This window comes from Takifugu rubripes, chromosome 7, assembly GCF_901000725.2.
Source record: "Takifugu rubripes chromosome 7, fTakRub1.2, whole genome shotgun sequence".
Taxonomy (NCBI): Eukaryota; Metazoa; Chordata; class Actinopteri; order Tetraodontiformes; family Tetraodontidae; genus Takifugu; species Takifugu rubripes.
The window spans coordinates 9862760-9876893 of record NC_042291.1 but is presented as its reverse complement, the minus strand read 5'-3'; the positions used below and the strand labels follow the sequence as shown (position 1 = coordinate 9876893).

Here is a 14134-nt window from a genome sequence, read left to right as displayed (position 1 = left end):
CTCTCGACTGATGAGAATGGCAAACAAAATTAGCCCATTCATGAATCAAACTGGATTTAAACAGCATTTTTCAGCCCATTATCTAATTTTTTCTTTTTTAAATTTACACTGGCTTCAGCACCGCGCGTGGAGATAATACAGTTTTTCTCATCAGAGGCTCTTCAGAAACCTATGCACGATGCTCATGCATGTAATTGTATTACTTCTGACAGGAATAAATCCCTCTCCGATGGGAGGAATCTCCCAGAGGTTTCCTCCACCACTTAAATTCTGGGAAATAGCCATGAACCATGTTTCCAATTTCCCTAATTCACCCCTGCTCCCAGAAACCCGGCAGAGCGTTTGATTATCGCTGTCTGGCTGAAGGTCCTTGGTTGGGTTAACCCAAAACAGGACCACTGCGCAGCGCAGCTTGGAGTGCTGAGATAACGAGACTGATCAACAGATTAATATATCTGCAAGTGCGCGTCGGAATTCAAACTGAACAAACTCCCAAGCTTTGATAGTCAAAAGCCTTCATTTAGAGGCAGCTCATAAACAACTGAAAATGATGACTAATTCTGGCTTTTTCCATGAGTTTTAGACACGGTTTGATGCCCCAAGTTGTCCACGATTTACAGTCCAGTCGGAACAAGACTGTCCTTCAGAAAATGAAGGAACCTTGAGTTCCTGCTTACCCAGGCAGCGCGCCTCGTCCCCGCTCCAAAGGCCAGACAGGAGGCACTCCCGGACCGCGGAGCCACTTAAAACATATCCAGGGTTGCAGCTGAAAATGGCCGACGCTCCAAATGTGTGCTGGGTCCCAATTTTCTTGCCATTTGGAGGTGTGGGAAGCTCTCCACAGGAAATAACTATGGTAAGATGTGGAGGAAGGAGATGAAAAACAGGACAGACAGAGAGCAGGAGAGAAAGAGAATGAGAAATGGAGAGAGGAGGCTGCCTTACATCTTTAAAGTCAATGCCAGAGCAGCCACTCACGCCTTCCGTTGTGACCTCAATGCAATAAGCCTGACCTGTAATATTTCAGGAGGACTCTAATGATGGCACCTGCCCCTGTGCAACAATCACGAGACGCCTTTCTCTTTTTATTCTATTGTACAGGTCACTTTTTCTGGGCCGCGCAGAAAAGCTTTTATTTACCAGTCCCACAGCAAACGGCATCTAACCCAGGCTGGGACCGGAAGGAGCCAGGACCGCTGGAGGAGGTGAGCTGCTGATGAAGTGAGCTGTGAATGTGTTATTCATTTTCAATATATGAATCTGGAGTCTCCCGGTGAAGTCAGCGATTTTTCATTTTGCTGTATTTCCTAACTAATGAAACACATTTACAGACTTTTCCACTGGTGGAGAGGAGCGCACGCACACACACACACACAACTGTGCAGGAAGAGAGTTTTGGCTATGAGATAGGTACGCCGGCAGTTTTCATCTTCATCTCCAGCCGAGTGGCAATAACAGCCAACTAAAGACCTCAGGAAGGTTGTTGGTGAGGTCAGGGAATATATACAATTGTTCGGTTTTAAGCACAATACATCGTTATTCCTTATCCCTCCTTTAGTCAAAGATTTTAGTGTTTATAGACAAAACTCAGGAGACGTTTCTCACTTCGACACCGGGGTCTCTCGTTCCTCCAGCTCCACGCCCCATGAGCCAGGCACTGAATGTGGGAGGGGCCAACACGATGGTACCCAGGATTGCAGGTGAAAATGATTTTGGTTCCATACTCGTAGTGGGAACCGTTGACGATTCTCCACTTGCCATGGTCCAGGGAGAAGGAGCTGAGACTGGGACACATGTTGACTGTGCCAACAACAAGAAAGGGCGGGAGAAGACAGAAGAGGAGGTTCAGTGGGGAATGGACATTGTTCATTTTGGATTATTCAAATTGACTGACTTCAATTTATTTTCTCATTCCATAAATATGGCACACTGCTAAATCTAGACTCATGAACATGTATAACAATGCGTCAGTAGAAAGAAGAAAAACAGTGGCGAGCAAACATTTTAATCATTAAAATGAATCCATCCATATAAAGCGTAAACAGCCAATTTCCTGCATTTATGGTGAAAAAATGCTCTACTACAACAAAGATGTTTACAAATTGGGACACGATCTTCATTTCTCTGAATCGTGCAATCACACAAAGCAATCGTAGGAATTACAAACCAACTTTTGATGTGAAGAAGCTAATTTCACAGTTTTTGACACCAACTCTCCACATTTCCTGTAGTATGCAGCAGTGCTTTGTGTTCCTGAGGTAACCCCGTTTCTCTACACCCCTCCTCCTCTTTATCCTGCAGCCTCTCCACACCTCATCCGCTTCTTACCGATGCATCGAGGTATCTTGTTATGGTTGCTCCAGGTGCCGTCTGGCTGGCAGACTGTGGTCGTCAGCTCTTTGGAGGAGAGTCGGTAGCCGCTGCTGCAGAAGTAGGTCACCCGTGTGCCGACGGAGTAATCTGTAGCGAGCACACCTCCGTTCACGGGCGCGCTGGGCGCACCGCATGACACGGCTGCAGGCGGGAAAGAGGACAATTGTACACACATGTATTTGCGCCACATGCTAGCAGGCAGAGCAACACCTGACAAACACGGGTGGATTAGGCACGTTCGCCGCACAGATATAAATGGTTACAGCATCTTTGTGGGAGAAAGCCATTTATCGCGCCAATTACTAATACAGGTTTACACAGCAGCGATTTATTACTATTCCTTAAAAAGAAAACAGTAACCTGTTGGTGATTAATATCCAAAAGGAGAAAGTTGACATCCTGTAGAATTCAGATAACCGCCCTTATTCACGGCAGGGACTTTTGACTCAACACAACAAAGAGAGCGTATGAAATTAATTCTGCTAATTACCTCTGCTTTCACATTAACCGAGCAAGAGCGCCCCGGTGTTGTGCATGCTAGGTGGAACTGCCTTCTGGAGCACATTATGGGATGTTAGCATCATTAATGACAATGTGCTGTTCTCTGACACTTTAATAAATCCATCAGCAAAAATTAGATATTTCTAAAATTTCCAAAAACAACATGTGCTAAAATGACATTTTTAAAAAATACTGCCATGGGGGTGCCTGCTGATTGCTCCCCGAGCTATTTGCTTCTAATTGGAATATTTACAAGTGAGTCTGAAATTCCACCATGTTAGAAGTCTTATTTCTAAAACTGAACAAATGAGGAAACATTCCCATCCAGGAGCTTTCGCATTAAAGGGAATGACTACATTTGCGGATCATTCATTAACGAGGGTTGCATAAGCGGTGCAACTAGAAAACAATATCAGGTCGGGGGTTTCAATTTCCTCAGTCTTTCACGCTGAAGCAAAGCGAAAAATACTGGACATCAAGGGTTTTATCTTGAGAATCAGGTGGGAGGGAGAGAAGAGCGTGTACCCATGCTGGATGGAGCACGGATGAAAACAAGCACATATCTTAAGATGCAGAGGCAACCGCATAGACTGAAACATCAAACAGCCCAAGTCTGTCTGTATCGCCCGAGGCATCAGCACTGGCCCTCACCACCTTACAATGCAGCTCTTTAACTAAGGAATGTGCTCTCATTCCCTCATTTATTCTCTCATCACAGTCTCATCTGTTGCTCTTTGCTGATTCTCTGCATTTCAGTATACCGCCTATGCAGTGGTATGAACGGGACGTGGGATATGCATCTCAAAGACCGCCGTTACGTGGCGTCAGTAGACGACGCTGCATGGTAACACCAAGTTAGATGAGAGTGATTTTGCAAAGTGAAAACTGACAGAACGAAGAAGGTAGGATTGATTTATTTTGGTCCACCTGATGGGCTACTGACTTTCAATGAGTCTGGCTTCAAATGAAGAAAAAGTCGTGGGCGCTAATGACTGGGCCCGCTAATTATCGGGCAGAGAGCCGGCCAAAAGAACACAAAATTGGAATAAAAAAGATTTAAAAGGCTTCCTCACCCTGACATGCAGGAACGAGTGCATCCCAGGTGTAGTAGCCATAGGTGGTCTTCTTGCACACAGCTGTGCCTTTTCCGATTAGCTTGTATCCCCTGTCGCAAGCCCAGCGCACCATGCTGTTAAGATGACCCCCGGTCTGGCTCACAACAAAGCCGTGTTGTGGGGAGTCTGGGGTGCTGCAGTACATCGCTACAATAAATGGAGAGATTAAGGAGCGGGATCAAGGAGATGAGTGACAGGGCAAAGAAAAGGCAGAGAAAAGTAGGGAGAAAGATAAATGCGACGTCTTGAAAAGAATCTGCAAGAACAGGCAGGCACAAATGGTAAGAAAGGAAATTATTCAAAGCAGGGGGAGGGTGTTTCAACAGAACTCGAGAAAGGCTCAGGTGAACATTTTGTCACAGCGTGGATCCATTTGAAATGCGGGAGGATAATGAAGGAAAGTGCCTGAGGAAAGTCACGTCTATTTAGCACTCAGCCTGTGTAGCACGCAGCAAAGATAGACCTCAAAATCATGCTTATGCTAGTCTTGAGAGTCCTATGGGTAGATGCATGCACAGTTTGCTTCAACACATGAAATACTGGCGCATCCCCCAGTTATTTCTTCCAAGCCTTCCACTTCTTCATCTTACAGCCCACTGAATACAAATAAGATAAATCTGATTTTGAGACTAGGAGCATGGCCTTGCCGACAGGACAGGAAATCTGGAGGAAAAGTTGCATGCATTACAAATGCTGTCAAACATTGTTTCAAATCAGCATGACTGGGAGAGAGGAGGGATTTACGACAAAAAGGCCGACTGCGGACGCTAAGTCGGTCTTCTGTTCAAATCAATCAAGTCAAAGCGGAGTCTTCTTTACAAAATTCATCACACTGGCTTGCTTTCACAGGAACATTCCCCTCTATTAAATATGACACAGACACAACATGAAAAATACATGTCTTTTGTGCTTTTTCATTATTATTGATGCATTTCAAATGGAATGAGATTACCTCTGCTGCTCTTGCTTAGCCACCCGCTTTATTAAAGAACCAATTAAGAATTTAAAACCTTTTTAAATTAAAGAGTGCAAAACAGCATGCCTTGCCTCCTCATTCTGCCGGTGAAAAACATATCCTGCTGTGAGCATGATCACTAAACCGAACCCGAAAAAAAATAAAAACCTAACAATAAAAATCATGGGGTCACACATCAGATGTTCTAGATGCTGCCGAGAATGTTGAGTGAATATTCACTCTTCTTTTGGTATTAACACAAAAATAAAGACAGCAAGCCTGTAAAACCCATGATTTTTACTTATTTTTGCTGTATAAATGCAGTCATAGAAGAAGAATATGATTATAAATTGGATACATACTTTGATACTCACCCACGTATCTGATGTGGAAGCCTCGGCGGTTGGTGCCGTGGTCAGACGACCATCGCAGCAGCAGCTGGTGGCCCGTGGTGGTCAGATTGAACGGGGTCTCGATGTCGCCGCTGAGCGATGCCATGCTCTGGCTGTAAATGTTGGGCCCTGAGATGCACACACACAGTTTCCCAATGTGGAGAACAATTAGTAGAAGTAAATACAAGAAAATTTCTATTTTATTAAAATCCCAAGGACCCACCATCAAATATCTCCAGGATGTCAAACTCCTTTTCTGTCTGGAAGAGTTCAAAGAACAAAGTGATGTTGTAGCCCTTCTCCACGTTGATCAGCCAGGAGCACATCTGCAGGTTCGGGTAGTTTTCTGGGAAGCCTGGACTCAGGATCACCCCGGTCGAATCGAAACGCACCTCGTGAGCTGGACATTGGACTGGAAAAGAAGAAAAAAGAAGGACAAAAGCTGAGGTAAGGGAGACTCAAGCAGAGAACAAGAAGGGACAACAAAGAGGAGAAGGACTAGGGGGTGAAAAAAGCTAAAAATATTCTCTCCTTTCTTCGCCCTGATGCACTGACAGTAGAAATTACATTTAAAAAAGGACTCGTCCTGAAATAATGACATTTCAGCCCGACTGATATTGCAACTAATAGCTGAGCTGGTGAATCTGCTGTCACCAGGTCTCCACCATATCAATCGATCAAACAATAAAAGTCTTAACGTGAAACAGTTTCTTCTGTATGGAAAAAAACCCAAAAAGCCGTGTGTGTGTGTGTGTGTGTGTGTGTGTGTGTGTGTGTGTGTGTGTGTGTGTGTGTGTGTGTGTGTGTGTGTGTGTGTGCGTGTGCGTGTGCGTGTGTGTGTGTGTGCGTTTTCCTGACTTCATGTGCAACGGCTCACAGCATTCCCTTCATTTCCTGCAGGCTGGCATGTCTGAAATGATGACAGGCCTCGTTTCCATCTATTTCTTTTTCGGCTAGAAGCAAAAGTTTCTCTTCTGGGCCTCTTGAGAAGAAACATGACGCGTGCAAAAGGTTAATGTGAACAACTGTTGGAGATAAAAAGGTCACGGGAAACAATCAGACATATGTCAAGAAAAATAAAATGCATAAAGAGCTGTAACGCAGAGGGGAATGAATATTCCTTACACTTATTTGGGGTCCTGAAGACACTCATAATTGGGCTTTTAACTGCGCTGTTAGGTTTACAACTGGAATTCTCATTGACAATCAGATATGTCCGTCCAGAGTGTTGATATCCAGCCTGAAAGCATCTCCGCTTATTAAACTGGATTCAGATCTGGCCCTCACAGAGGGGTGCTGGTAAAAGACAGTTTCACTGCAATTTTGGCAGGGTGTTAATTATACTTAAATGTCTACTTGATTTTGTTCAAAAATCACCATCACATTGATTATGGATTTAAAAAAAACCCAAAAAACGGCTTCTTTGAGAAGCAATTAGCAGCAATTTAATTTCAAACTGTGATATGATTAGCCCTGATTGACACTGTGACGAATATGGAAAGAATCTTTCACTGAAGAAATGCTTTTGTGTTTTACATCTCTCACAGCTCAAGATCGCCGTTATCTCTTTCAGGCACATTCCTTTATTAAAGCAAAGGGTGTCGGAACACTCTGCTTTGAAAGTATTTCACCAGCGCTCAAATGCTTTGGGCTCAGAAGAGCTGTGTGAAGGCTAATTTTAGGGAGGTATTAAAAAACATAAAAACAGAATTCACCTTCGACATGCCCACCCGACAGACTGTTCACAACAAATAAGGGAATGATGTGCTGCCAAAACTAGGGTTCCCAGGAGCGGAGTGACCGCCGTCATTCCGAAATGGAAGAATTTTGGGACAAGCAGGACTCGTCTGAGCAATCTGAGGAAACGGTTCTGGCTCAGACAGGAAATCAACTCAAATACATAAAGTTCCTTTTGATATTATAGAGCTTGAAGTGCACAGTGCCTTCTCTCTACTGTTGCCGTTTGTTATAAATAAAAGTGAGCCATTGAAACTTTGAGCAGATAGTGTTGCCTGGCAACAAATCGGTCTATGCAGCAAGTACATTTTTAACCTATAACTACGCTTGACCTTGAAATTCAAGTGCAGGGATTAAAAACCAAATCAAGTAAAGGCTAAACCAGTTGCAGACACCACGTGCAAATATATTCAGAGATAATAATATATTGCAACTATCGACAAAGTTATGACAATATTCTCTTACTTTTACCATATCAAAAAGTTCATTTGCTAAAATCTAATTCCTGCGGGGGTCTGTAGCTAATTTCTTCAACAAATCCGTGGAAATATATGGATCGCCCTAAAAAGCCATTCATGTGTTAGATCCAACTTCATTGTGCGCCAGCTCAATTGTGTTTTTATCCTTGATCAAAGCAACAGAGTAACCTTCCTCACCGGCATTCCTAATGGGGAAATGTTTTTTTTTTGTTTTTTTTTTTAAACAGCAATATCTGGTGGCGAGGCCGCGCAAGGACGTTTCAGCGTATCTCTTAAGCAGAAATCGACAATTAACAGAAGGGTTGACAGCAACAAAAGCAGAATCTGGGAGCTGCTGGAGAATTACTTTTCCTGCCCTATCGGCAAGCTGCCAACAGGAAGCGTCCTCTTTACATGCTTAGTGTTGCAGTCTCCTGGATGTGAATTGCGGGTCAGCTCGAATTAAGTTCAACTTTACATCTCCCAAGGAGAGCAATTAGTTTGCCGTTAGCGGTGGCACAAGGACATAACCTAGTCAAGACAGGAAGATGTAATGAATTCTTGACTACAATAATGAGGTGGGGCCTGCAAGTGTAAAACAACAAATTACAACAAATTACAAAAGCTCATATGGACATAACTTTAATTTGATGCTCCCAACTGGTTTTTGATTAATACACCCCTGCCTGTGATGACCATTCGCACAGAAATCCTAATGGAAAAAATTTACACCAGCTCAAAAAGAGTTTAAATACAGGTGACAAAAAAAAGCTATTTGGTCCATTTGTTTGCTCGGCATGGGATGTAAGTCTAAAAAAAACACAGGCATATCTGGATTTGGCAGCTTCGGCTCAGTGTTTGAGCCCGAGCTCGCATCAACGACGGCTCTTGGCAGATTCTCTGTTGTCAGTAACACATGAGAAGGTGAGCTGGCAGGACTAATTCAACAAGAGAAATGCAAATAGTTAATGCTGGTAGTCTATCCTCACTGAGCAAATAACAGAAATAATCAGATACAGCACATTTAACAGTTCTCATTAGTACTGACCTGCTAATTTGACCATTTTCCACACAAACGAAGCGAAGAACTGGAGATAAATTCACTGGAATTGGATTGTTCCGTATTCCAGGCTGATCCAAAGCAACACACCATGAAACCTTAATCTCCTCTTTCATCTCTCTTTATATCACAGACAGAATTTGTGAAAGTCCGGTCATGAAAGCCGTTCCTGATGCTGATTACAACCAGAACTCTCTCATTAAATGTGTCCAAGCAGATTGTTTCAGTTGGTCGCGGACAGATGAACGGACATTTTACCTGCTGAAAATAGTGAGTGTACGTAGTATATAAGTTTAAAAAATATCCTTCACATCACTGCATCTAAGATGCTTTATGGATGCAGGCACTGGCTTTGTCTGGTATCTGTCACGTTGTGATCTTGAATCCGACAGAACACCGTCTCACAGTTCTGGTAAGACAAAATTCTCATCAACTCGATACCTCTTGACAAAGGACTTCAGGGCAATTGCGTGGATCCCCAGGAGACAAAGCTTTGTCAGTATTCTGATGGCTACTACAGGTGGCCAAGGTGACAGCATTTGTTTTTGGTGGAACACAGAGTGGTTTTAATGTGCCTCATTTTTAACAATCCATCACGGGGAGGACATTTTGTATTAATCATTCAAGCAGCCATATTTTCAGAGATCAGGGACACGGAAATCTGTCAGTATGCCTGCTATGGAGTATTAAAGGTGGACGCAGACCAAACAGAAGCAATGTACACACATTCCTCCCCCACAGCTCCAACAGTCCATAATTAAGCAACAACAAAGTCAAGACAACATACAGCGAACTCAGAGTAACTCACCTTGACAGACTGGTGGGGGTCCATCCATCTGCAGCCGCTCTCCTAGCCGACATGTCAGAATCTCGTTGCCCACCAAGGTGAAGCCCGGCAGACACGAGTACCGGATAATGTCCCCTGTGAGGTAACGCACACCCGCCATCACACAATCAAAGCCACGCAAACACAGAGCAGGGGTGGACATGAGAATCAGGGCCAATCACTCCCCCAACCACCCACCCGTCCGCAAACAACGCCCCGCAGCGTTAAGCCAGCAGAGGCATTCTCAGCACAACTGCCTGAATCATTAATCATCAACACGTTTTCTAATGAAGATTGACGTCGCCGTCTGGCGAAAGAGGTGCAAACTGGCGAGCACAGCGACGCAGCAAGCAGGACAGCCACTGGCCATGTCCACATGGCTTCTGACGCTGAAGATGCAGACAGACTGTAAAGGCCAAACAGCCCAGCCCCAAAAAAACTATATCCTAGTGCCTGAGATGTGAAGGAATGAGAAAAACTGCATCCTATGCATTTACCCGATGAGGTAATTGTAAAAAGAAATAGTGGATATAGTATAAATATAGGTGTAGATATAGGATAATAGTGAAGATTAAGAGGACTATTTTTTTTTATAGAGTAATGTTTTCATTTATTCAAATAAAAGACAGTATGCTTTTAGACCTAAAAGTGACAGAGGAATTAAATAACATCTGCCTGATAAACAAGAGTAAGGACAATGTTTGACTGATAACCTTTAGACGATGATGACACTTAATTAAGGTTAAAAAAGACCTACTTTCATTCCATTTTTATATGCTGTCTGACTAAGTTATTTCATTTCTGATGCAGATTTATTTTATTAGACGCCGTCACTGGCTGGTAAACAAGTATAATGAAATAAGACAAACCTATTTCAAACTCGTCATCATCAGTTAGGATGGTGGCATTGGCGACCGGGGGTGGCGGTTGGCATGTTCTCAGCTGGTACGCTGTTAGAAAGACCACAGACGTTATGCTCTGCAGCAGTGTAGGTGTGCACGTAGGTGTGCACGTCATTCAGCATGCCGCTTACGTTTTAAAACCTGACTATAGGTCAAACTGCTGACTATTAACGTTAAGAATCATAGAAAAGCACTGTTTTAAAGAGCTGAGACAAAAGAGACGGTGTCAACCAACTTCTTTTCAAAAGGAAAATTTCCAAAGAGCAGAATTAAAAGCAGGCATGAGAGGGCATTCATTACACGTCATTGAAAAACAAGTACCCAAGAAAAGGAAGCTAAATGGGAACATCTAAATAATGGCTTCAGTAGAAAACAGTGTCAATTAGATGTTCCACTATTTAAATACTGAGAAATAATCCCTGGAGCCGTGCTACACTATAGATCTCCTTACACTGCCGTTCCAGCGATGTAAGGATCAAATAAACTTGTCTGGACAAGATTTTCCTTGGCACCACTCAAAGCGCCGTTTACCGTGATAATGAAGCACAAAGAAGCCGCTGGTGCTGAAGTCGCTGTGGAACTTGATGAGAACTTGATTGGCGGTGGTGGGCACGCCCTCCTGGACAGAGTTGCCGCTGAACTGGCCGATCTGCGGCGAAGCTTGGTCGGGCCCGTCCCTGAGGAGATAGAAGAGGGTGGGGGGTTGAAAAATGAGTTCGGAATCTGCACAAGTAATAACTTAGAAAGCAATGAGCCCTCCGAGCTGGTGTAACTTCCACAGACACGTCCACAGCCGAAGCCAAACTTGATGTACAGCTAAATGGCAGCTAGTAGAGGATGAGATCCAAATCAGTGACCTACCCCTCCTTTGGGAGTCAGGTTTCCAAGAATATCTCTTATTCACAAGACAGGTTAGTCTGATGCTAGAGTTACAGATTATAGATACAAACAACGAGTCTCATCCCGATCCAGTTCTTTTTCCTCCCGATCTGATACGGAACAAACACTGTCCTGCCGATACCGATCCGTTCCGATACTTTTTGCTGATACGCAGTTGCATCGTTCACTTAATGAAATACCAAAGCAGCTACGGTTCACAGATGAATTCAGTGACAGAAACGCCCACATCCGAGCTGTTCCATCATACATTTTTAATGCAGAACCAGGCTTATAAAACTAATCAAGGCGCCATTAGGAGGTTGAATGGATCTTAAACTCAGCATTTCTGGTCACTGGCAAGACCAAAACAAATCAAGCTTGTTTTTGCAATTAAAATAGTTTTACACTAGTTGAGACATTGCAACAGCCTTCTAGTGAGCTCTGAGCAGTGCTGCAGCTAAGCCTGTGTCATCAAGAAGCCCACGCTCTGCGGACAAGGAAGCAGGTCCAACGCTAACGCTAAACAATAACCAGCAGCCGCATCAAAGTATTGGGTAGCTGCCATTTGTTAAGTTTAGTTTTTAAAGTAAGTTTCACAACAACTGAAATGAATAAGATGTGTGCACAAATTGAGTCATCAGGTATAAAGAGAAGGGTAAAATTGGTCCGCCTCTGGGAGCCTCCCCTGTAAAGCAACTTTAGATACTTGTGACTGGGGGGTAGAGCTTCGGGGAAAGAGACAAATTATTCTCGTGTATCCCAGCTGGCAAACAAAGTTAGCTGAAAGGAAAGGCTGGAAATAGAGAAGACAAAGTAGAGCTACCAAATTTGAGAATCTGAAACCTGTAAGAGGACTGAGATTTGTTAAAAGCACATGTAGTTAAATGATTTACTGGCCTAACCAAAAGCCTGCTTTAAATAAACTATGGGCAGCACAGCGCTGTCAAAACATAAAATACAAACGGTTTAAAAAATGAAAATCTTGAGTTAATGTGTTATTTGAAGAGGCTGTTAATTATGAAAGAGGAAAAACTTTTTTTTAGGATGAGGGAAAAAATGGATTAATGGAATACTTTTCCATTATTTTAAAAAAGTGTTTCATTACTGGCACTTTCAGGTCGCTCCAGGCCCATTTATCTGAATGATGCACTGCGCGCTAAATGTTTTTCTGTACGAGTGTGTACTTTTAATATCTTATATATTAAAAAAACGCATTATTGCAGTTTCATTTCATTGTGATTGGCAAAATGGGAGATGGCAGTCAGGCAGGGAAATGAAATGTTACTATCAGGGGACATATTGTTTATGTGCTATTTCATTTGAAAATTGTAGCGCCAGTAGCTCCCATAGAATAAATGGTAACCCAGGAAGCTGGAAGGCATTTCATCACCCATGAGGAAATCTACCTGACTGCCTGAGGCTTTCTCGACTAGAGAGGAACGTCATGAAGGCAGACGGAAGAGGGTGACAGGGCTGGGGAGATCGCTGCTGGCCTGATAACAAGCTGCTAATATAAATATTTCTGCAGCTGTGTGATTGCTCATTAGCAGATGCAGCTCAAGCGTACCAACAAATATCCCAGGTAACTCAGAGCCGATGCCTCCGTGCCTGCGAATTCAGTTTATGTAACATTAACCCAGATTTTCCGTTTGTTCCTAAAATTGGAACGAGACACACTCGGCTCCGCACAGACTGGAAGCCGCAGATACCTTCAGAAAGATTCCTCACGCTTTAGGGAGCTGAGCGCCGAACAGGGGGAAAAAAAAAATTATATAACGCAACACACATCTTGGCACTATTTTTAAAATGCAATCTTAGTGGTAAAGCTTCAAATGAATTTTCTAAGTATCACACGGGGAATAGGGCGATTAAAAAATAAGACAGACAATCTAATCTGCCAATAAAATGATCTGTGCACATTAAGGTAGGCTGAAATGTGCCAGAAAAAGCAACTTACCACACAGTGATGTAGTCATAGATTGGTTCTGTGTTGATTACAGAGAAGTTGATGTAGATTCCGTAACCGGGGGGAACTCTGACCGTCCACATGCAGTCCTGGAAGTGCGGATACTCAGCTGGGTGGCCAGGAGAGTAAATTGTGCCATTCATGGAGGTTATATTCCCACCGCAGAGAGCTGGAATGTGGGAGGAAAATCATGGGAGGGTTGATGGATGACATAAAAACATGCTTTGATTTAACACAACCCATAAAAGGTGTTTTTATGGCAATATCACCTTTAAGTGTTGTTAAAAACAAACGATATCAGAGCGCTGGTCACTGTTTGCTGCAAATTTAATGAAGCCGAGTATATCGCTCATGCTTTTATCTGGACGTAAAGCAGGACTCCAGGTGCAAAGGAATTTGGATTTAGTTCCTTAATTATTAATGGCTATCCTTAGGGTGCATTAAACTGATTAAAGGGTCATTGCATCTATCACTGCTATTAAAAGGTGTCTGTGTATTACATATTAAAGAGCTGTGGTTGCCAGAGGTGAGATCAAATCTTTGCAGATGGATCCTCTGACATCTCCCACTATGTGTATATGACCAAATTGAGTAAAATATATGATATTCTATAGACAAGGCTCTAGAAAACAGGTTAGAATAATAATTACTCTAATGGATTAAGGGATAACCTCATCGCCCACACTAAAAAATAGATAGCATTCAATCTTGGAGAGATACTTTTGCACATTTGCACACAGTTGTTTAACTTTGATGGTCAGATGTAAATTTTCGGGTGAGTTGAGAGGATTAGTCAAGACTTAAATTACTTTTCCGCGTTGTACATCGAAAAGTTGTTTGAAGCACAGAATAAGTTTATTTCTGCATTCTCTGGAGAGTTTCTTGTGTTTCTGCCAAGTTCAGAGTTGGAAAGAGTCTGATATTTACTGCTCTGACATTACTGCAGCACCCAGCAGCACTGCGGAGACAA

General features: G+C 43.1%; 1 protein-coding gene across 5 annotated transcripts in view; it reads right to left on the bottom strand.

Annotated features, from left to right (window-relative positions):
* Window positions 1-14134, bottom strand: part of LOC101069513 (CUB and sushi domain-containing protein 3-like) — a 139408-nt gene that overhangs the window by 36917 nt on the left and 88357 nt on the right. For 4 of the 5 annotated variants that reach the window (XM_029838295.1, XM_029838296.1, XM_029838298.1 and 1 more), the window contains 10 exons: window positions 13156-13333; window positions 10851-10996; window positions 10287-10367; window positions 9400-9513; window positions 5560-5748; window positions 5307-5465; window positions 3948-4136; window positions 2329-2514; window positions 1606-1800; window positions 678-851 (listed from right to left, as the gene is read on the bottom strand). In XM_029838295.1, coding sequence (XP_029694155.1) covers window positions 678-851; window positions 1606-1800; window positions 2329-2514; window positions 3948-4136; window positions 5307-5465; window positions 5560-5748; window positions 9400-9513; window positions 10287-10367; window positions 10851-10996; window positions 13156-13333 — 1611 coding nt within the window. The remainder of the gene's footprint in view (window positions 1-677; window positions 852-1605; window positions 1801-2328; window positions 2515-3947; window positions 4137-5306; window positions 5466-5559; window positions 5749-9399; window positions 9514-10286; window positions 10368-10850; window positions 10997-13155; window positions 13334-14134) is intronic. The other variant, XM_029838297.1, reaches the window with a different exon arrangement.